The sequence below is a fragment of the Diabrotica virgifera genome, chromosome 1 (genome assembly GCF_917563875.1).
Source record: "Diabrotica virgifera virgifera chromosome 1, PGI_DIABVI_V3a".
Classification (NCBI taxonomy): domain Eukaryota; kingdom Metazoa; phylum Arthropoda; class Insecta; order Coleoptera; family Chrysomelidae; genus Diabrotica; species Diabrotica virgifera.
Window position 1 is genome coordinate 91,409,355 of NC_065443.1, and position 25,007 is coordinate 91,434,361.

At 32.3% G+C, this 25,007-nt stretch overlaps 1 protein-coding gene across 1 annotated transcript in view; it reads left to right on the forward strand.

The window, feature by feature from the left end:
* The first annotated feature begins 882 nt into the window (after nucleotides 1-882).
* The window catches only part of LOC114333103 (synaptotagmin-6), a 149,914-nt gene continuing 125,789 nt past the window's right edge, over nucleotides 883-25,007 (forward strand). Inside the window, exon 1 of the mRNA XM_050642372.1 lies at nucleotides 883-1,071. Coding sequence (XP_050498329.1) covers nucleotides 883-1,071 — 189 coding nt within the window. The remainder of the gene's footprint in view (nucleotides 1,072-25,007) is intronic.

The window sequence follows — 25,007 nt, forward strand, 5'->3', positions numbered from 1 at the left end:
GTTGTACCTCCGGTTTTCTTCAAGGGAGGTATTTTTATATTGTTCGTTTTTTTTTGTTTGATAAATATTTTAATCCAATTTTTTCCATTAATCAAATAAAAAATTTATAAAAATATAATAACTTAAAAATATTTCCACTCTAATAAGTTACTGTTAATAAATATTGTATGTTACATAATATGAATATCCAGAAGGAAGAATTTCCTGTAGCTGGCTGTATACCATTAATTACAAGTAAATTTAATGAGAAATATTTTTTGGTAAAAGGTTTAATTATTTAAAAACCCTTAAAGGGGCCACAAATATCACAACAAAACGTTTTCGCTCTGTAAAAAGAGCATCATCAGTGTTACAAGAACATGCTAAGCCACCCAAAAATACAAAGGATAAAACCTTTTAAAAGTAGACTAAATGTCTTACTTACTAAGTTGCAAGTAAAGTTACCTTTCACTTCTCTCAATGTGATGACCTAATAATTACCTAGCTACCCACGTACCACGTGTGGGAGTCATATGTTGCCCTTAGGCCATATACATAGGGATTATATCCATCCTTTGGATTCCATAATGTATTTATTTATGTAAGACATTTAGTCTGCTTTTAAGAGGTTTTAACCCTTGTATTTTTGGGTGGCTTTTCTTGTTCTTGTAATACTTATGATGCTCTATTTACAGAGCGAAAACGTTTTGTTGTGATATTTGTGGCCCTTTTGAGGGTTTTTAAATAAATATACGTTTTACCAAGAAAAATTTTTCATTAAATTTACACATAGTATGAATAAAAAGTGACACGAAAACGACGATCAAAAATAATCACAGAAAAACGTATATTAACCTTTGCTATTATAATTACATATACCTATAAAAATACATTTTGTAGATAATGGTGGGGACCGCAGTCTTTGGAGCGGCCCTCGGAACAGGGACAGCTTTACTAATAGCTATGACTATTGTGGTCTACAAGTACTACAGTCTAAAAAAGAAATCAAAAGAATGGCACTCATTAGACAAAATGCCACTACCACCGACACTAGAACGATTCAACAAACCTTTCTATCCACTGCTGAAAACGGTAAGTAAAAATATAAATCTTGGCCTTAACTTTTCTTATAAATAAATAATTTTAAATGCTTTTGCTCTACGATTTCTTATAGGCCTGGATACCGCGTACCAAAAAAAGTTGATTAATAGTAAGCTGAAAATTTGTTAATAGCGTAACGGTATCTAGTCGGACAAACTTTGATCTACGGGAACACTGGAACAGGGGAAGTTTTAATTGTGGAACAGTTTTCCAATTTGGAACGTCAGATTACGAAAACGGCCTATGTATTTTGTCGGACATAACATCCAATTGATTTGTTACCCTTTCATTAAACTCTCATGCAAAAATCAGACTGCTATTACTAACCAACCTGACTCCTGTCATTTGACATGTTCTTCGTGTTCCACTCATTAAAATGCCCAGTTGGTGATAAACACCAGTCTGGTTTTTGCACAAGAATTTAATGAAATGGTAACAAATCAATTGAAAGTTCTGTCGGACAAAATACATGGAACGTTTTCCTAGTCTGACATTCCAAATTTTTAACCTCTTCCGCAATAAAACTTCCTCTGTTCCGGTGTTCCCATACATCAAAGCTTGTCCGACTAGACACTCAACTATTTTTTGGTACGCGCGATCCATGTCTATTAATAACATGGCCAAAGTATGAAACTTTTCTCTTTTTTAGATATCAATTCTCTTTTACTTTTTTTTTTCATTGACTTACGGTTTTTGCTCAAAATTTTAAAAAACCTATTTGATTGACATGAAATTTGACATATGCATAGGTAACATATTCAAAGAAGAAAAGTGATATTGTGCCGATATGATCTTTTGCCCTGGGACGAGTTTCACCCCTTCTCGGAGAGGTGAAAAAATATACGTTCAAAATAAGTCCGCAAATGGATAAACTAACTATGTAATTCTAAAGAACTTTTGTTCTCTAGCATTTTTTCACGAAGTTAATACTTTTCGAATTACTTGCGAGTAAATATGTTTATTTTTAAAACAAAAAAATTACTGTTCTAGACGGTTTTTTAGCAAACAACTCAAAAAGTAAGTATTTTAGCAAAAAAAGACAGTCTTAGCAAAATATAGTCCATAAAAAAGTGAAAAAAATTGTGTAGGTATGAGATCCTTAAACCCAGTAAAAGAAGAGTTATATCAACTAATGAAAAATAGGTTCATACTCGCCAAATTCCAAATTTCGGCCCCCCTCCTCTCAACATTTTGTAATATTAGGTTGGGATTTGTGTACATAACTCTACGAGACGTCGAGTTCATTCAAATTAAAAAATGTTGATCAAAATCCATCAACAAGTTCCGGAGATATTAATCTCATCATATTATGTTTAAAGAAATAATTTCATTTTTTAGTTCACTGATTTTATAATTCCTCTCCTCCGGCTCAAAGCAGATTTCCTTAGGACTTCATCTTTAAAGCCTTATTAACCGCTTTATGGAAGTTCAAAGTTTACTCAAACTTTTACACACAAACTATACCTTGAATTTCAAAATGGCCTCCAGTTAGGTTGCATAACCCTTTCAGCTTCGGTGACGCGTATGCGCGTCCAAATATGACTATAGATTATTGTCATGGACGCGTAAGCGCGTCCATAGCATGTAGGTATTCGACGGAAATTATTTCTGCCGGCACAGGAGCTGAGGTTAGAGGTTTGGGTAACATATTAGAGTAGAAAATATCCATGGTTACAAAATTTTTTGCTTTTTGAACATCCGCACTCAACTTACCGTGTACCGCTCAACGGCGTAACCAGGATGATCCTAAGGCGGAGTGGTTACAATTACTGCAGGGTCCCTGGGAGGTATAAATTAAGCTCAAATGGGGGGTTATAACTCCCAAAACCCTTCCTGTTTACGCCACTATTACCGGTAGCTTTCTTTATAGTCAATTAGAGTGTTTGATGTTTTTGCGATTTCTCGAATACTAGGTTTTTTAACATTTGATGTCAAATATCGATGGATCCTTAGATGGTAGAACGTCCAAATTTTTATAGTAGTTGTAGATAGATAATATCAAGTCTCTCGTGAAGTTTTATTAAAAAATGTACAAAAACAAGTAAAATAAAAAATAAAGTCTAAACTATTTTGGGTTTTTTTTGTATTTTAAAAAATTTTAAAATAAATGTTTCTTTCACTCTAACTTTACAAACATCTACGAGGGACTAAACAATACATCTAGTTTAAAAATAAAAAAAAAATAGGTCTTTAAGTGCTTTGGTTACAGAGCTCTGTGACATAATGTTAACATTGTCGTTAAATGGGACTTCGGGTGCCAAAGTGGAGCTAAAAGGGTTTATTGTTACAAACAAAGTAGCTGTGAAGTAAGTAAAAAAAAGTGGACAACTTTAACCCTAGATAATCTAGAAGACATTTTTTTGTGAAAATTCGTGTAAAAATATCGACTCTAAAAAATATCAACGTGGATTTAGTCTACAGTCAACATTAACAAAGTTATTCAAATTAGTCAATTATAGTCAATTGTTCTTGCAATGGTAAAAATGACTTTTAGTAATGACATTTTCTTTAATGTGCTACCCGAAAAATCGCTGTAGTATTATTATGTCTGAGCAATAACATTCCAAAAAAAAACTTTATGGGAAAAACAAATTGAATAAAACTAACATTTACTCACGGATCGACTTGAAATTTTTTGTGCAATATAAGGACTGCTTGATTCAACTTTTCATGGAATCTTAAAGTCCTTGAATAATTTTTGCAGAAGTTATTGCAAATTTTTGATTTTCGAAACTTTAGCTTTATTTTGCAATTTCCGAAGCAACAAATGATCGGATCAAAATTCAAAAACAGCCATTTTAAACCTTTGCATATTTATTAAAATATAAATTTATTCTAATGCCTGGTTGCTCCAGCTTAGCCCAGCTCAGCTTATAATAGATAGGGCTGCCTTAAGTATAACTTACGTTTAACCATAATTTTCGATTCTTACCTTGTTATCAAAATTATACTTGATAATATCTATAATATATAATAATATTATCATTATATTATAATATTTTTATTATTTATTTATTTAAGAAACAAACAGGCAAAGCCTAATTACATGTTTCTATACATTATTACAACGATTATATCGAAATCAAATAACAAAAAAAAAGAAAAAACGTAAAGAACTTAAATATTATAAATATTATAAGGTGTAAACGTATACATATAAAAAAACAAAAAAAAACGTTTAATAATAAATAAAAAAGAAAAAAAAAGTGCATTTATATAAAGAACAGAAATAACCTGCGTATACCTATTCGTGCATAGGGAGCTCACCAAGACAGCAAGTATTTACCCACATATTTGGTTGGTTTTTGATGTTTTGTTTTTGAAAATATATATATAGATGTTAACACAAAATTAAAATAAAATATTCAACATAAGTATATGATAATATTAAGAGTGAGGTACTAATGTGACAACATTTAATCATTAGTGTATATCCCTTTGATTTCACGCTTAAATTTTGGTAGATTTGTGTCAAATATATTTACAGAAAAAAAGAAGTCATTGTGTATATGACATAGTCGAGTTATCGGTCTATCATCATTTACCAAAAACGTCTGTTGACGAGGGCGTATACTACGTGGTTTTACATAAAGGTTTATTTGAGACGTAAGATAGGAGCTATCGATTAAATAATTCAATATTTTAAAAAGAAACGTAATGGCAAAAACTCTTCTTCTATACTCAAGTTTTATTATACCAAATTCTTTTCTGATAGGATCATATGAAGCATATTCGGGATTGGTTCTATGTTTTTTAAAGTACAAATATTTTAAAAATTTGTTTTGGACTACTTCTATAGAACGGTTTAAATTTAGCTGTGTAGGATTCCATATTACATTAGCAAATTCAAGTTTACTACGCACTAGAGAAAAATATAAATATTGTATTATTTCAGTGTTTGTAAATGCATATGTTGTCCTCTTTAAAAAACCTAGTAACTGGTGCGATTTTTTAGCAATATTATTTATATGCTGATTAAATTTCAAATAATTTTGAAAACAAATGCCGAGGTCACATACAGAAGTCACTCTTTCTAACTGTGAATTTTGCATAAAATATATATAATGATAAGGGTTTTTATTTGTGTTAAATGTTAATACTTTACATTTTGATAAGTTAAATGACAACTTATTGCGTAAGGACCACTCACAAATATTATCTATATCATTTTGAAGCTTTAAGTAATAATTTATGTTTTCAATTTTACGAAATAGTTTGAAGTCGTCTGCGTATAACAAGCAATCGGATGTTACTTGTGAAGATAAATTGTTTATAAATATTGAAAAAATGAGTGGTCCCAAATTAGATCCCTGAGGAACTCCTGATCCACTTAAAAATACGTGTGACAATTCACTTTTATATGATACTACCTGAGTTCGTAATCTTAGATACGAGATAAAAAAATTTAATAAATGTTAGCTAATTCCATAGTACTTTAGTTTACATAACAAACTGTCGTGACTTACTTTATCAAAAGCTTTTGCAAAGTCTGTATATATACAATCTACCTGTATTTTATTGTCTATATTCTCCCTTACTTTATTAACGAATGTCAAGAGATTTGTTTCAACTGATCTCCTTTTACAGAAGCCGTGTTGTTCAGCTGAGATCAAATGTTTAAAACTGTTGTACAACTTATCATGTAAAATGAATTCAAAAATTCTCACTATACAATTTAGGACCGCAATTGGTCTATAATTTTTGACATATTTTTTGTCACCATTTTTAAATATTGGCGCAATCTTGGTTTGTTTAAATTCGTAAATTATAGTATAATATATTAATTCTTATGTTATTCTCGAATTAAGCTTAAGCTCTCTTGTTGCAACCAGGCATTAGTAATATATTAATTTACTCTATATTTACCTATAGCGAATTAAACGAAAAAACTGCCATATTTTAGCCTTATTTGTTAATAATTATTATATGTCTCCGAGCTGTGACGGGTATTTTGCATTTATAATGTATTAGAGGTATAAAGTATCAAAAAACCCATTTTCAGCCTGGCTAGGTCAGTGTCCTGAGCATGGTATATCTTGCCTTATTTCCTGGAATTTATCTTATAATATTTCTATAGTAATAGTCGATTCTTGATCATTGTTACTTATGTGGTTTTTTTGGGTTTATAAAATCAGAAGAATCAAAAATTCAAACAGTTGAATCAAAGAAAATAAAAATTCTACTATGTAAAAAATGTGGCTTGTCATCACAATTTTATATTAAAATCTACACAAGTTGAAAGTACTTATATGTATTTATTATTTCTGAAAAATGATTACGAAATATTTTATTGTTGTTCTCCTTCTAAACTTACGGTTATGGGTACTTAAGACGGAAATGAAAACTGTAATTCAAAACAGGATTAATGTACATTATCATCCATAAAATTTGTAATAAATGAATATTTTAGCACAAAAATTTGAATAAATTCTGGTGACATCATTTTGTTCACCATCCTACGTTTTATTCCAAAATTTCTCCAAATCGTTGCACAAACTGTAACGGCGCTGAAAATAACTACGGTATCTATAAGGTAGATGGCGCGAAGATCGTCAGAACAAAATTTTCTGTAAAAGGATCTCTCTAATTTTCGCTGATATCTTAAAATCAATATTTTCGCTGTCAGTATCAATTTTTCAATCTGTTCAAATACGTTTATCGTTATACGTAGTTATAGGTTGTTTATACAGGACACGATCGATAGCTTCAAGCTATAGCTTTTCGTACAAATACAATAGAAGGCAAGCTTGTTTGAAAGCGGTAAAAGACATTTTTCTCATAAGAAATGGATTCATTTTACATGGGATAAAACTAAATACAAGTAAACTGAGATCTGTTAGAGATATGAAAGTTGTTTTTGTATTATTTTTTATAAAAGCAAAATATTAAAAAAACTGCGCGTGGAACTTGTGAGAGTGCCCACAGAAGTAAATACCGTACATAGAATTTTATTAGATACTATTATACATATACCTGCTATGCCGTAATAGCAGATGAGTTCGGAAATAAGATAAATCGTGAGATCAAAAAACAGTTAGAAAGATTGGAACAAGAAAATATCCGTCAAAATCTAGATATAATGAATTCAGCCATGGTCACCAGAGCAAACGAATTTTTGAAACCAGAAAGAGACTCAATAAAGAAAAAGGATTGGATGGCAGATATAATACTACACCTTATTCAACAAAGAAGAAATTGAAAAAACCAAGGCGAGATTAGATATATGTAGAGAAATATATCGACAAATAAGATACGAGATTAAGAGAGCATAAGAGGCCTGGATGGAACAAAAATGTCGTAAAATGTAAAAACTACAAAGAAAACTTGACGAGTTTAATACACACAAAAAACTTAAAGAAATTACCTACACTTAGAGAAAAAGAACTCCTCACTTTACGAGAAACTCCAAAGGTAAAAAGTTCTCGACTTAAACGAAAAAAAGGAAGAATGAACTAACTACATAAAAGAGCTCTTCCTGGATACGAGGCCAATACTTAACACCACAAAATATACAAATACTGCTCCTAGTATTTTAAAAGCGGAAGTACAGAAAGCCATCAAATAAAGCAAAAATGGGAAATCTCCAGGCCCAGACTAAATACCATGAGACTGGCTCAAACTTCTAGATGACGACAATGTCTCAGAACTAACAAAAATTTTTAACCACATATACGAAACTGGAATGATGCCACAGATATGGTTAGAGTTTATATTTATTCCACTCCCAAAGAAACCTAATAGATCATCATGTAATGACTTTAGACTAATTAGTCTCATGAGCCACTCACTCAAGCTACTCCTTAAGATAAGTCTTAATCGAGTCAAGCAGAAATGTGAAGAGACAATGGGAAACCAACAATTCGGTTTCAGAGAAGGATTGGGAGCAAGGGAAGCTTTGTTATCAATGCTAACATTACTTCAAGGGTTATGGGAAGTACAGAAATCAATTTACATCTGCTTTATAGATTTTGAGAAGGCGTTTGATAGGGTTCAACATGATAGGCTGTTTGAATATCTAGAAATTATTGGAATATATGATGAAGATCTGACACATTTACAACATCTATATTGGAATCAAGAAGCTTCTATTCTGGTAGATGGCAAAGAGACAGACAAAATTTGCATTCAAAGAGGTATCAGACAGGGTTGTGTGTTATCCCCAACTTTGTTTAACGTATACTCAGAAATAATTCTTAACGAAGCCTTTGAAAGGCAATGTGAAGTTCGAATCGGGGGAGAAACTATTAACAGCATCAGATATGCAGACGACACCGCGATCATGGCTGAAAGTATCAAAGATCTTCACTTCCTTATAGATCGAGTCTATAGAGAATGCTCAAATAACGGACTTGGCATAAATACAGCAAAGACAAAGTTACTTGTGGTTAGCAAAAGTTAACCATTTTAAATACCTAGGATGTTGGATAAAGGGGACACTAAATCTGGATGAAGAAATTAAAACTCATATAGAAATTGCAAGAGGAGCATTTATGAGACTTAGATCTGTTCTGAGCAACTCTCACCTGAACTTACAACTAAGAATCAAGTTTCTAAAATGTTATGTGTATCCTGTATTACTGTATGGATGTGTAACCTGGATCACAAAGGTTAACATGATGAACAAATTAGAAGCCTTCGAGATGTGGTCATATCGTAGAATGCTCAGAATATCTTGGGTTTTTTTTTATTTAATTTGATGGCTTTGGTTCAACGCATTTCAAACAGAGAAGTCCTAAACAGAGTAGGTCAAGGCGAAGGTGACTTAATCAAGATGATAAAAAAGAGAAAACTTGAATATCTCAGGTGTATAATGAGAGATGGCAGATATAGGATGCTGCAGTTAATACTCAACGGTAAAATCAACGGAAAAAAGAGAAATTGGTAAAAATAAATATTCATGGCTCCGAAACCTTCATCAAATACGATATCGGCAGATTGTCATGGAAGCTACCCACGCCTAAAATGTGGGCACGGCGCTTAAAGAAGAAGGTACCTACATAATATGTGTGTTAATGAAATTGTATGTCTGCTTATTACTGAGTGCTTAGTCTTTTTATAATAAAACCACACACTTAAGTTATTTATAATTTAAAAAATATTACCTAATCTTTTTCGTTAAAAATGCTGTTTAACTATTTAAGTAATTTTCAAAATTTGTTAAATATATTATCTATAGAATTTATTCATCATTTAAATTTTCACTTATAATTACACAAAAGATCTAAAATGACTGATTTCTATCCATTTACATCCATAGTGACACTTTGACAGTTTTAATTTTACGAACTGAAGGAGAGGGAACTTATCGTCTAAGAGCTAGTGAACCCTCCGACTAACGGTCGTCCTGTAAGGCTAGAAATTTGTATAGTGATAATTCATAGCACACCAAGGCTAAAAAGCATGACCTGGCAGGTATCAGCCCTGCACGTGTATCTACCAGATGAATCGAAAAGTGCATAGTTTAGAGGTAAAATAAACTTTCTCATGTAAAGTTTAAATTTAAGTATGTGTTTGAGTAAGTCATTTAGAAGAAATGTTTACAATGACAGGCGATTCTGAAGAGCATAAGACCTTGCCAGGCAAGGCGAAAGATTAGGGGTTTTTCCTAAAATTATTTTTTTTTTGCATCGAACAAATTTTTTTTAGGTTTTTTGAATCATTCCAAACAGAAAAGGTCTTTAGTGATTTTTCTCTTAAGTTAATAGTTTTTGTTATATAAGCGATTGAAAATTTTGAAAATTGCGAAATCGGCCATTTTGACCCTAAATCGGACATTTATCTAAAAATTTCAAAGTTGCGAAGGTAGGTAGATATTTTTTAAACATTGATTGATGAAATCCCAAAGAGTTTTTTGCAATACAATATCGGAAACCCCTTTGTTTTTTAATCGCTAATCAAGCGGGCGCGACACTGTAGTGTAAGTGAGGACGTTTGAGTTGGCATAAATTCATTATCTCGAGAATGGGCAAATTTCAAGAGAAATCCTCAGACATGTCGATTTTTATTTTTAAATTAGGACTTTTTGCCATATACATAATACTAGTGACGACATCCATCTGAGCGTGATGACGTAACCGATGATTTTTTTAAATAAGAGTAGGGGTTGTGTGATAACTCATTTGAAAGGTTATTTAATTCTCTATTCAGTAATATAAACATTAACATAATTATTTATACAGGGTGTACAAAAAAAAATTTTTTCTTCTATTTGTCAAATTTAATCAAAGTTAATTTAATGTATGTAATATAAATATAAATTTAACAAATGGCAACCAATAGGAAAGAATGGAGCAGGTTTATTAAGAGCTAGACGCAACCATCGACACCTTAAAAGAGGACTGATTAAGTTTGAACGAATGAAATATACTGTAAAACACTCTCTTAGAGGGAGTGTGAGCCGTATGGCTAAATCTGGGATAAGACATTTTATTCATTTGGTATGTAAAACAAATAAGCATATAGTTACAGCACATTGAGAATATAGAACAAAAGCAAAAAAGTTAAACCCTATTGGGATAACATCTGGTGAAGTCTAGCTAAGCTACTCCTACTTAACCAAATTTCTTCAACCAATTTGGAATGCACTCACACATGCAACCCAAAAAATCTAACATTTTATCCTTTTTCGCTATAACTTGATGAAAAATTTTGTAACATAACTTTCCACTCGCAAGTGCCCCGAGGAAGATTGTAGTAATGCGTAGGTAGTTTTATTTTTTAAATTTTTTTTTGTGAAATTTATGGCTTTGGTGAGAACCCACTAGCTTTAAAATTTTTAGAAATACACTGACCGGCACAAAAAACGGCCACCCCACAAAATGAGTCATTTTTGATGTCTCTAATTTCCCAAAACTGTTGTCCGATAAGTGATTTTTTTAATATGTCTTATTCCTTATTCTTTAACAATATCGCTGTAATAATATTGTTGCCAGACAGGTAAATGATCATTGTATACCAGGTGTACCAATCAAACTGTGTTTTTTTCTCGAAGTTCGCATCACCTTGAGGAATATTCTAGCATTTATAAAATACTGAAATTAAGACCCAACTATAGCCACAGGGTTCCTTAACATTCTGTTTTTTATTCATTCGCTTATGTTGAATAATAAAAAAGTTAGGTATTTTAACAACTAGCCATGTTCTTCACCAATACAGGTTGTTTTTAAAAGTGCGACAAACTGTAAAGGCGGAGATACATATGCGCTCTGCTCGGCGTGCGAGCCGCTCGCGCGCAGCGTATTCGTCAGATTAGTACGTGTTTTCAAGTGACGTACAAACGGCACGCACACGGCGCACCACCATCTAAATTCTGTCGGTTTTTCAACAAACGCTTTGATGGTTCGCAATACGTATTTGGACGGGTTTGCGAGTGGTTTGTTGGTTTTGGCGCGCATGAGTTGAATATTTGTTAGTAATGGAATGGTCGGAACTGTCGGAAGGAAATTGATGTTTACCGTGGAAAATCATTATTGTGGGATCCTCAATAAAGAACCATTTAATTTAAAGAAACAACTTAAATCCGATCTGAACGGAAATAGAAGCTGAAATAAAAAAATGTACATGCGGACCTTTTTAAAAAATGTTAGTTCATTGTTGTACTAAAAATAACATGTATTAAAAATAAGATTTACTATTTTATTTGGGCATAAGCCACAATTCGAGTTTGAAATCAAGTTTACTTGACCTTTCGACTTTCACTTCGGAAATAGTTATCAATATCAAAAAAACATTCATAAGCAGATATATATTATGTGTCACCGGAAAGCGAAATAGGTAACGCACGACTTGGAGAACCTATAGTTTTCTAACTTCGTGTCTGGTGAAGCAACGCAGTTGAAACAAGCGGATATATTATAATTATTGTGTCACCGGAAAGCGAAAAAGGTAAGGCACAACTTGGAAGACCCAATAGTTTTCTAACTTCGCTTCTGGTGAAGCAACAGAGTTGGAACAAGCAGATATATTATAATTGGGTCACCGGAAAGCCAAAAAGGTAACGCACAACTTGGAAGACCCAATAGTTTTCTAACTTCGCTTCTGGTGAAGCACCGGAGTTGGAACAAGCAGATATATTATAATTGGGTCACCGGAAAGCCAAAAAGGTAACGCACAACTTGGAAGACCCAGTAGTTTTCTAACTTCGCTTCTGGTGAAGCAAAGGAGTTGGAACAAGCAGATATATTATAATTGGGTCACCGGAAAGCCCAAAAGGTAACGCACAACTTGGAAGACCCAATAGTTTTCTAACTTCGCTTCTGGTGAAGCAACGGAGTTGGAACATGCAGATATATTATAATTGGGTCACCGGAAAACGAAAAAGGTCATGCACAACTTGGAAGAGCCTATAGTTTCCTAACTTCGCTTCTGGTGAAGCAACGGAGTTGGAACAAGCAAATATATTATAATTGGGTCACCGGAAAACGAAAAAGGTAAAGCATAACTTGGAAGAGCCTATAGTTTCCTAACTTCGCTTCTGGTGAAGTAACGGAGTTGGCACAAGCAGATATATTATGATTGGGTCACCGGAAAGCCAAAAAGGTAACGCACAACTTGGAAGAGCCTATAGTTTTCTAACTTTGCTTCTGGTGAAGCAACGGAGTTGAAATAAGCAGATATATTATAATTGGGTCACCGGAAAACCAAAAAGCTAACGCACAACTTGGAAGAGCCAATAGTTCTCTAACTTCGCTTCTGGTGAAGCAACGGAGTTGAAACAAGCAGATACATTACAATTGTGTCACCGGAAAACGAAAAAGTTAACGCACAACGTGGAAGAACCTATAGTTCTCTAATTTTGTTTCTGGTTGTAGGAACAAGCAGATATATTATGGTAGGGGAGCAAAAGTATGCTAAATGTGCAGTCACTCGAGCGCTTTGGGACCTATTGGGCTGTGATTATTAGGTCCTAAAACCAAAAAAAGTTAAGTAAAATTTTCCATTTTAGTGGGGACTTCCCATTCTTTAATTTAATTTTCCATTTCCTACAATCTTTTTTCCGATTACAGCGCCATCTATCCATAATTAGAAAAATTGTTTCGAATAAAAGTTGTTTATTTTTATACAAACGATCCAAATCTGCAATAAGAAATGGGGGCTACCACTTAAGATTTTAAAGTAAGCCTCCCACCTCACCTCTGTGGGGGTCGTGTTAAAGTGTATTTTGCAGTTTTTCGATATGATGTTTATTTTGCGAAAGATCGCGGGATTTGTATTTAAAATTTTAAATTTACCCCCCCCCCCACTCACCGTGGGGGTGATGTTTGGTATTTTTCGATAGATTTTTGAAAAACATTGAACAAGTAGTTTTTAGTTTTTCAATCTAACGTTCATTTCGCAAAATATTCGCTTTTTTTTGTGAAACTTTTTGACTCACCCATTTCCGTACACCCCGCTCAAATCGTCATATTTTTGAAATATAGACTCTTTTGCATGTACTTAACTTACCTAATCTTAATCTGACAATTTCAAGTATTTTTAAGGATAGATTTTTTTTTCGGGCCCCCCTGAACGAACCCCCTGTGTTAAGAGCCAAGAGATGGTGGAGGTACATTTGCAGGGTACAACGTTTCTCCCCATATGATAATCTGACGCACTCGAGTAACTGCAAAAATCCCCGCTTGGGCTCCCCTACCATTATATTTGTGTCGCCGGGAAGCGAAAAGGTAGTTCCCGAAATGTTCGCAAACTGTGGCTTATTCCACATAAAATAGTAAATTTCATAAGATGACACAAGAAAATAGTTTCAGAATATGTAATAACAAAATAAGATGTAGTAGAAGTACAGGACAGAGACATGATTATCTACAATTACTAATATGTTTCCTCTGGGTCGTCAAAATGAAAAATTTTAACGAACAATAACCGCGCCTCAAACGCGCGGCGCTCACACGGCGCGGAGTTCGCGGCGCGGATATGTATTTCCGCCTTAAGGGGCAATTCTGCATAAAAAAATAATGACCGTTTGCTTTATAACCATATGTCCGCAAATGCTTGGTTTCCGAGATACGGGATGTTGAATTTTTTCTTACAAACTGACGATAATATATTATTGCTCTAAAAACCGGTTGAGTTCTGCAAATGAAATTTGGTAGGTTTTAAGAGGTTGTTATTGTACATTTTTTGACATACAATTAAAAATTTTGCATTCACCATTGGCGTGCATGCAAGTAATATTACCCATCATATTACCCGTATGCGCGCCAATGGAGAATATAAAATTCTTAATTGCATGTCAAAAAATGTGCCATAACTGTTTTTAAAACCTACCAAATGGAAGTTAAATGTAGAGACAATGAAACGACTTAACCCCTTTGAAATGTGGACCTATAGAAGAATTATGAGGGTTTCCTGGGTAGATATAGTTACAAACAACGAAGTACTGAGAAGAATAGGTAAACAGAAGGAAGTTGAACTTACAATTAAAGAAAGGAAACTACAGTATCTAGAACATGTGACTGCGGCTCATAATGCAAGGAAAGATAGATGGCAGAAGAAGCATCGAAAGAAGACGAATTTCATGACTGAAGAAGCTGAGAGAATGGTTTGGATGCAGCCCAAAAGAACTATTTAGAGCTACTGCCTTTAAAATTAAAATAGCTATACCAAGCCAACCTCCGTAGCGGAAATATTACAGCGATATTGCTAAATAATAAAGCTGTAAAATATTTAAAAAATCACTTAAATCGGACAAGAGGTTTAGGAAATTCGAGGCATCATAAATGACCCATTTTGTGGGCTGGCCGTTTTTTGTGCCGGTCAGTGTAGATATCTTTAACATAACAAGTAAATACAAATATTATAAAATTAACATTTGTTTTAAATTCATATTTAAATTTGTATTGTTAGATAAAATCTAACGCGCGATTGCTTACATGGCAGAAGAGAGCGCGACTGTTCCAGAGTTAAACATTCTAGATTCTAGATTTACTTGTATTATCCGTTTTGGGGCCAAAGGAGAACATGAAGCTTTTATTTTAAAAATAAATAATCTGCGTCAGTCGGGATGACTTATTAACTCAATTACTATGCTATTACTTTCCTTCGAGAGATTTAAGCTCAAATAAAAAAAAAACACGGCACAAAAAGGTAGGAAGAGAAGTTTTTGAAGTATTAGAATGAAGTTAATTGAAGGTTACTGAATTCAGACGAAGTGCGATATTCAGATACTGTATTACGTCATACAAAATTATGTATAGAAAAGAGAAATAAAAATACACGGATGTTTAAGAACATCATGAAAGTATTATTATTATAAAAAACTCACACAGAAGTAAAAACTTCAAATTGTATACTGGTATAAAATCATTTATTAAAAACTATCTAAAATGTCATCCAAATGGATTGCAAAATGTTTTAGTTCTAAGTCAGAACATCTTCAGTGGCTAGAATGAAGTATTTCCACGTTAGATTAAAACAAAAATGTTAAAATTGTGACTGTTAAAAAGAAAAAACACGTGGAAATACTTACATTCTGCTGAGTAGTTAGAACTAGCACACTATTTAAGGTGGTAGCCCCATAATATATGGTTTACATATTATATTTTAATAAAATATGGTCACTGCAAGTCGATGTTGTTAGATTTATTTGAATACATGCTCAAAGGGCAACATGTTTCCCTGCTCGAAAATACTAGGTGCTTGCCAGTTCAATGGGCACAGATCAGTTGGTCTGGACCTGTTTGTTTCATTATTTAGTCCCTAACCTAGTTTATGATTCCATGCAGAATAAAGAAACATATAACTTGTTTAGATCCCCTAAAATTTCCATTATCGTAACTTAAAATAGTTGAACCCTGTTACTTGTCTGATCATAACTTTTTTTTCTAGCTCTCAAAACTTACGCAGAACTTAAAACTCAAAAGGACTTTTTAGCAAGAACCCAAAACATTGCTATTTTCTGTACTGTTCAAAAATTATGTGACTGCATTTGTTCAAAAATAAAATTTCATCCTCGAGTTATAAAAAATTACCGATGATAAATATTTATGACTATTATTTACTGATTTTTAATATTTTCTTTAGAAACGCCACATTTTGTAAACGTGGGATTTGGTTAAAAGTCATTCAGAAACGGTTATAACAACTCATACGTGCTCATTTCCAATTCATGTGAGCTTGGAATTCAGAAAATCGCTTAAAGAAGTCAACATGTAACCTAAATCGAATTTGCGAAAATCAAATATTGAAATTATGCGAGACAGGGAGTGCAGGAAAGTGGATATATACATACAAGCATCTTGATTTGTATGGAGTGTTCGTGGAATCAACGAAAGATCTTGTATCTTGCATAAGGAAAATTATTGGCAAAAACTCGCAAACTGAATATGAATATATAAAAATATATATCACATAAAAATATATATTCCATAAAAGAAAATATATGGAATGTTGTAGGGTAACTACTGTATATACGTATTTCGGACTTATTGGCCCAATCGTCAGTACAGTGTAGCCAAGTTAGAAAAGGAGTATGTTAACTTGGGAAAGGATCACTACAGGAGCAATGTTACCATTTTTGGTCATTTATTAAAAGACCCTGCCATCTAAAGGTTACAACTAACACTGACTAGGAGGTAAGGCTACCTGAGGAAATGGATCACCATAAGGTTATTAAATAAATGATGCTGAGTAAGCGAGTATAAATATAAATATAGATAGGGAGACTTATTGGAAAAAACTCGCAAAGTTAATGTAAATAAGTGAATATATAAAAATATATATTACGTAAAAATATAGATGCCATAAAAGGAAATATGTATATGGATTGTTGGAGAGCAACTTTATATAGGTAACGTATTTCGGACTTATTGGCCCAATCATCAGTACAGCGTAGCCAAGTTAGAAAAGGAGTATGTTAAAAGGGAAAGGATCACTACAGGAGCAATGTTAAAATTTTTGATCATATTGTGAGAAGACCCTGTCATCTAAGGGCTACAACTAACACTTCCAAGAAGGTAAGGTTACCTGAGGAAATGGATCGATAAATACCGATAAAGGCAATTTTTAGAAATGTGTCATATATTGAAACGCCCTAACTCTTTAAACAAAGAACTGATATTTAGTAACCTGAGCCAAATTTTAACATACATTAACATTTCAGAATTAAACATAATCAGTTTCTACTTATATTGTCATATATTATTATATAACCAGTTTTTACTTATACTGTCATACATTATTATTACATATTATCTCCTTTTGTCTTTTTAGACCTTTTCGCTTTTTAAATAGGTAATAAAACATTTTTTTACACAATCTAATATGAACAGTTTAATTTAACAATTTAGTAATCCAATGATTTAATGCTGAAATATTTTGAATAAATAGTTTAATTAAATGTTAGATTAATTTAATTTATTTAATTTTTATTAATGGCTACACAGTTCTAGAATATTGTGAATCTCGAAGTGTGGAAGTTAAATTATATCTATACGGGTAGCTGGCATACCAGCTCCAACAGAATTACCATCTTTTATGATATAGGTGAACTGTCCTCATTTGTTTGATTTCGAACCATTTCTTGAAAGTTAGTTGGCGTCTTTAACCATCGTTTAACTTTCATAATAATGTATCTTACAAACAAAAATTTCTCTTAAAGTAATAACAGAACAAGTGGGTCGAGGTGGAGGTGTAGGTCGCGGTGAATGCTACTAGTTAAGTCGCGGTCAATGTCGACAGCACATAGCAACGAGGTCACCTGCCCTGTCAGTCGAGCTAGAACCACTATCAAGTGAAGTAGTTTAATGAAATTTGAATGACAAAAAGACTGTGCTTTTGCGATGTTGTGTCAGTCAAGTGATGATAGTGATGAAATGTTAGCTGTAAATAATCATATCCTCCTTCATATTTCAAAAATTTACTGAATTTAATTACTTTAGAAATACAAAAATAAACTGAATACAAAAAGGGGATTGTATAAAAGTATCAACTCAGGTTGATAGCGCAGGTAATGACAACTTGGCTTCGAACGGACAAATCACAGGGAAGCATCCTTGTAGGCCGCGCAGTAGACATCCATGTAAAACAAACTCATTTTATTTTCAAAAGCATCGATGTAAACCTCCTGAATGGCACCGCGCTAAATCTTCACCGCGACCTACCTGCTCTGTTCTCTTCAATTCAGTACAATGTGTTTGTTTTACATGGATATCGACATCGACCGCGACCTCCACCTCCACCTCCACCTCCACAGCGACCGACTGGTTCTGTTCTTACCCTTACTGTTTTCTATTACATCTTTAAATTTACCGCTCAAATGCATTATGTATTCACATTGAGAGCGGTGAATGAAAATTCGCCGCTCTAAATGTGAAGATATAATTTTTTCACTCAAAAACCCACTTGCCTCGTGGGAGTCATATAGTGCCCCAGGGCCTTATCCTTAGGGATCATATCCATCCGTTGGATTTGATTTCATAATTAAATTTACAATGTAAGACATTAAGCCAACATTTAAAAGGTTTTAACCTCTGTATTTTGGGTGGCTCAGCATGTCAAGCCTGTAACCCTGATGATGCTATTTTTAGAGAGCGAAAACGTTGTGTGATATTTGTAGCCCGTTTAAGGGTTTTTAAATAAATATTACTTTTATATTTATTTTAAATTTTTAATATTATCCTTTTCAAGTTTAATTTTTCAAATTTTAATTATTATCAAAAATGAATAACCATTTTCAATTTCGTTGCAAAACGAAAATACAGCCACACCATATTCTAGTCCAATCAGAGAGTGCAGCAAGCACCTCTACCGGTTTCGACACTTATTAGTCTCTCATCAGGAGGCACATATGCTGCTCTCTCTGATCCAACCAAAACAAATCCCGGCGTGCAGTCCCGGATGCGAATTTACAAAACCTATACTATTTCAGTCATGGGGGCGACTGCATTCGAGTAGGTTTTGTATGCAGAATATTAGTTACATATCATATACTATTTCGTTCCAGAAATTAACTGTATCGGTGTAGGACTTTTAAGCGAAATTTTTTATTATTTTTGAGCAAATGTCTATACTGTTTCAGTCATGCAAGTAAAACTAATCAAATATTTACTAAGTTGATTTATTATTATATCATAAAATTTAGATATGTTTTGAAAATTAAAATTAATAATATATATTTGAATAATATCAAAAATTAAAAACAAATGAATAATTACTAATGTACGAATATATACAGTATATCCCTGTAAGTTGGAACCATATGGAAAACTTTTTTATTATTGATTTTACGAAAAAAATATATGTTTCATAAAAAGTTCTGCATGGTCTAAAACCGAAGATGCAATCATCTGATATCAAGCTTTTTCAATAGTATACGAGGGATGTCAAAAATTATGAATTTGTCTCAAGATTAAAGTACCTTTATATATTTCACAAGATTGAAAATTGTTATTACGAAAATTTGTTTGGACTTAAAAATAATTCTCTAATATGCAACTACATTCTTCTAATTGAAAAGAAAATTGAAATTTTTTCTCTAAAGATACTTTACTCTTAACAGAAATTCATATTTTTTGACATTTCTCATATACTATGAATAAAACTTACTAGTAGTAATATCAGATGTAATAATGCAAAAGTAATATCAGATGATTGCATCTTCGATTTTAGACCATGCAGAACTTTTTATGAAGAATATGTTTCTTTTTTTCGTAAAATCAATAATAAAAAAAGTTTTCCATATGGTTCCAACTTACAAGGACATACTGTATATATTCGTATACTAGTAATTATTCATTTGTTTTTAATTTTTAATATTATCCAAATATATATTATTCATTTTAATATTCAGAACATATCTAAATTTTATGATGTAATAATAAATCCACTTAGTAAATATTTGATTAGTTTTACTTACATGACTGAAACAGTACAGACATTTGCTCAAGAATAATAAAAAATTTCGCTTACAAATCCTACACCGATACAGTTAATTTCTGGACCGAAATAGCATAGGATATGTAACTAATATTCTGCATACAAAACCTACTCGGATTGAGTCGCCCCCATGACTGAAATAGTATAGGTTTTGTAAATTCACGTCCCGGATTGCAACGAACGAAATGGCATAGATGCCCTAGCGGCAACTGCTAGCAAAAGACTAAGTTTATTATATTTAATTATTATATTCGCGATTAGGAGAAGAGTTTAAAAAACATAAAGCAAGTTGCTTAAATATGTATAACTAGGCCATTTATAGATGTAAACTACAAAGCAAATAAATTTGTAATGGTTAGAGCGAAAAAAAAGTTTGAAATAAGTTTGTTTATCCTGTGGTGGATAATAAAATATGCTTAGCTGTAGTTCAAATCTTTATCATACGGTATGCTGCAAAATAAACAGTACTGAAGTGCGTATTCCTCAAATTTGCACGTGTCATACATCATGCATCGAAACGTACTGGGTGATTTCAGAACTTCGTTATAACGTATGTGAATGTCGTGTTAATGCTAGGTGCCTCAGGATGATCCTAAATTTGCAAAAAGAATTGATCGTGGAGTCTAAGCTTAAAATTAAAAATGGTTCCAGCAGGACCGGACAACCTATCACATGGCCAGAGAGTCTCTTTAAATACTGCGCGATTATTTTGGGCGATCGCCACTCACCATCCATAATGCCACCTGATGCGTAAATATGGGAAATGCTGAAGGAGGCAGACCGATCCACGTCTATCATTTCGGAATTGCGTACTAGAATTAAAATAATTTTTTCGTGCCAGAGGGAATCTTTAACATCTTCTTATCGGAAACGTCGTCGTGAATAATGTTTGCAAGGGTGTATCATGTATACTAAATATATAAATAATCATAAACATTTCAACATTCATTTCAGTACTGTTTATTTTGCCGCATATGTACTCTATGTACATTTTTGGTATTTTGGTTATCCACAATAAATATTATTTTATTTACTATATGACATTTTTCTGACAATGTTGTTCTGAAGCTATTTCCTTGTGGCATTTTTATGATAAACTATTTAGTGGGAAATAAGCCACAATTAAATTGAAAAAATAATTTTATTAACGTTTCGAAGCCCAAATCGGGTTTCGTTGTCAAAATACAAAATACTACTAAAATAAATAAAAATGTTGTTGCTAAGTAAAAAAATTCTTCTAATAATTTATTTAATCTGACTCATTTAAATTGGCAATTCAGACGTATATTATACATTTTAAAGTAGAAGACTTTAAAATGATATCGCCAATATTTATGAAATGCGTTCCTAGGACGACTTTACTAAAAGATAGTTCATTAGATTACATGAAATCAATCCCAACTCAAGAATATCCGTCACAAAAAAATCATAGCATGTGATTTGTCTTTAAAAAGACAAACAAATGCAACGATGACAGTAAAATTCTCGCGTTAGAGATTCCATAGTAAATCATGAGGGAAAAAAACCAGGAAAAATCTCGTGATACTATCCCGACATCGTAAGTATTTGGTCTTACATTTAATTTACTTTCAAAAAACTAATACCAAATTCTGACTTTAATATGTTTAAATTATAAATAATATTAATAATACATAGATATATAATAAGTATTACAATCGTGGTATTTTCTTTCTATTGACTTCCTCTTTCAGTATGGGTAACCACATCCTACTGCATTCTACCGAGGAATTGGCGACACAATTGGTTTCATTTAGCATAATTAGAGCCGTTTCTTTGATTTTTCTCTTTTTACTATCTGATGCTTTCAGGACTATACTTGAATCTCTCTACTGAACTCTATGTTCATTATCCCATGCGTGTTGACATATTTGAGATCTATCAAATTCTCTATTTTTAATACATATAAGACTGATGTTCACCTATTCTAACGTTTAATGGTCTTGATGTTTCACCTGAATAAAATTGTTCGCATTCACAAGGTATTTTATAAATGCAATTCTTTGTTCTTTCTTGTTCATTGTTAGATTTAGTTTTAGATAGAATAGATCTCAATGTGTTTGTTGTTTTGAATGTTGTTGAAATGTTGAATTTATTTCCTATTGTTTTAACTTTCTTAAGAAATAATACGAGGAAAATATCAATACCATATATAAAAGGACTATCCGAGAAACTTAAAACCATAGGAAATAAATTCAACATTTCAACAACATTCAAAACAACAAACACATTGAGATCCATTTTTCTAAAACTAAACCTAACAATGAACAAGAAAGAACAAAGAATTGCATTTATAAAATATCTTGTGAATGCGAACAATTTTATTTAGGTGAAACATCAAGACCATTAAACGTTAGAATAAGTGAACATCAGTCTTATATTAAAAATAGAGAATTTGATAGATCTCAAATATGTCAACACGCATTGGATAATGAACATAGAGTTCAGTGGAGAGATTCAAGTATAGTCCTGAAAGAATCAGATAGTAAAAAGAGAAAAATCAAAGAAGCGGCTCTAATTATGCTAAATGAAACCAATTGTGTCGCCAATTCCTCGGTAGAATGTAGTAGGATGTGGTTACCCATACTGAAAGAGGAAGTCAATAGAAAGAAAATATCACGATTAGTAAGTCAATAACATATCGAGTTAGTACAAATTTTATATTTTAGTATTACTTATTGTATATCTATGTATTTTTAATATTATTTATAATTTAAACATATTAAAATCAGAATTTGGTATTAGTTTTTTGAAAGTAAATTAAATGTAAGACCAAATACTTACGATGTCGGGATAGTATCACTAGGTTTTTTACTGGTTTTCCCTCGTGATTTACTATGGAATCTCTAACGCGAGAATTTTACTGTCATCGTTGCATTTGTTTGTCTTTTTAAAGACAAATCACATGCTATGATTTTTTTGTGACGGATATTCTTGAGTTGGGATTAATTTCATGTAATCTAATGAACTATCTTTTAGTAAAGTCGTCCCAGGAACGCAACTCATAAATATTGGCGACATCATTTTAAAGTCTTCTACTTTCGTCTGAATTGCCAATATAAATGAGTCAGATTAAATAAATTATTAGAAGAATTTGTTTACTTAGCAACAACATTTTTATTTATTTTAGTAGTATTTTGTATTTTGACAACGAAACCCGATTTTTCAATTTAATTGTGGCTTATTTCCCACTAAATAGTTTATCATAAATGTTCTAATAAACCAAAAATACAACAAAAGAAAAAAACTAATTAAATAACTATTTTAACAGTAAAATTCAAAGTTCATATAAAACAACAATAATTATTGTTGAAAACCTGGTTCATTCAAGTCTAAACAGACATTAAATTAAATTGAATTTTTTCAATAGACAATAATGAAAGACTGCGTGCAATGTTTTTAGTGAGCTATTATTTTCAAGCTTCTCTATAACGTGATTTCTGAGTTTTCCATATTGGAAAATATTGTTGAATAAAAATAAAATTTTAAACAGGCCTGTACAAACGTATTTGTTGATTAGTTGGTTTTATGTGACTGCGAACACTAAATCCATTCGCCAATTTTACAATTATTTTTAACATGAAGAGAAGTATCCATATTACTCAAATGTGGTCTCGAGGTAACCAGTTACAAAAAAACTCGAAGAGATACCACAAGGTTATTTATTATTCTTAAAAATCATAAAAGGACGCGTTTCGGCTTTTTACAAGCCATCATCAGCTTAAATACAGGACATAGAAAAAAACGGACTGACCTACAATGTAAAAGTATCCAACATTACACATGAGAATAAAGCAAGTGGTGACAACGCCCACCTTAACTGAGGTGGGTTGGGATAAAATGCCCAAAAAATAGAGTTATATCAATTTTTATTTAGAAGTGAAAATACACAAATTAATTCTTTGACAAGGTTGTCAAAACCAAACGTTCAATATAATGGGTTACCACAACGACGATATTGGTTTCCATGACGACGATTTAAAACCATTGTAATTGTCTACTGATCTGACTTTTAAATATTATATCAAAATAATTTTATTTCATCGAATTATCGCGCTAATTTCATTAAAACATGAACACAATAAGATAAATTTGAAATAAATTAGTAAATAATATCTAAATATTAGTTTATTGCATGTATTATAATATATTATAATGCCATATTAGAAGGTATTTTACTTTCCCGCACGCCGTGTGGGAAAATTTACTTTCACGCACGCCGTGCGGGAAAGTGCAACTTTCGGAAAATAAATGCGTGCGTGAAAGTGGGTCTTTTAGCACGGCCGTAGAAAAATATATTTTTCTATGGATGCTATACAATGTGCAACTTCTCTCACTACTTACATGCATTCAAAACGAACAATTTCTCAGGCAGTGAGAAAAGTCGGCCATTGCAGTGAGAAATATTTTTTCTCACGGGTTCACCGCCGGTTTACATACATATGATCGCCATTTCCATGGTAACATGCACAATACAAACACAATTATTTTTGTCAAACAAAATGTCAAACAACGTGTCAAAGCTTATCAAAAATTACCCCGTTTAAGACTGTTCAACTGTGAGTTATAATTTTAAATAAATAAAGTATATAAATATTAAGAATATTAAATACCTATGTGTATATATGTATTTTATTTGAATTTAGGCATTTAATATAACTAAAAGCACCTAATTTATTTAATTTTGAAGTTTGAACTCTTGACAAAAACGCATCCATAGAAAAAGTACAGTGTACAATACGAGAGAAAATGACATATTTCTCTCTCGCTTGATTTGCGGCACTCGCCTCGTACCTCGGCTCGTGCCAACAAACTTCTGCGCTCGTGAGAAATATGTCTTTTTTCTCTCTTGTTGTACAATGTACTATTTTTGTTATATAAAATTCTGAAAACATTGAACTTCTGTCTCTAGGTGTTTATTATAAAATTCGTTAGGGAAGTTGAAAAATACCCTCAATTGTATAATGCTCATTGTATACAAATTACACTAAAAATGTAATAATACCGTACTTTCCACAGATCGAAATAGTCGTGTT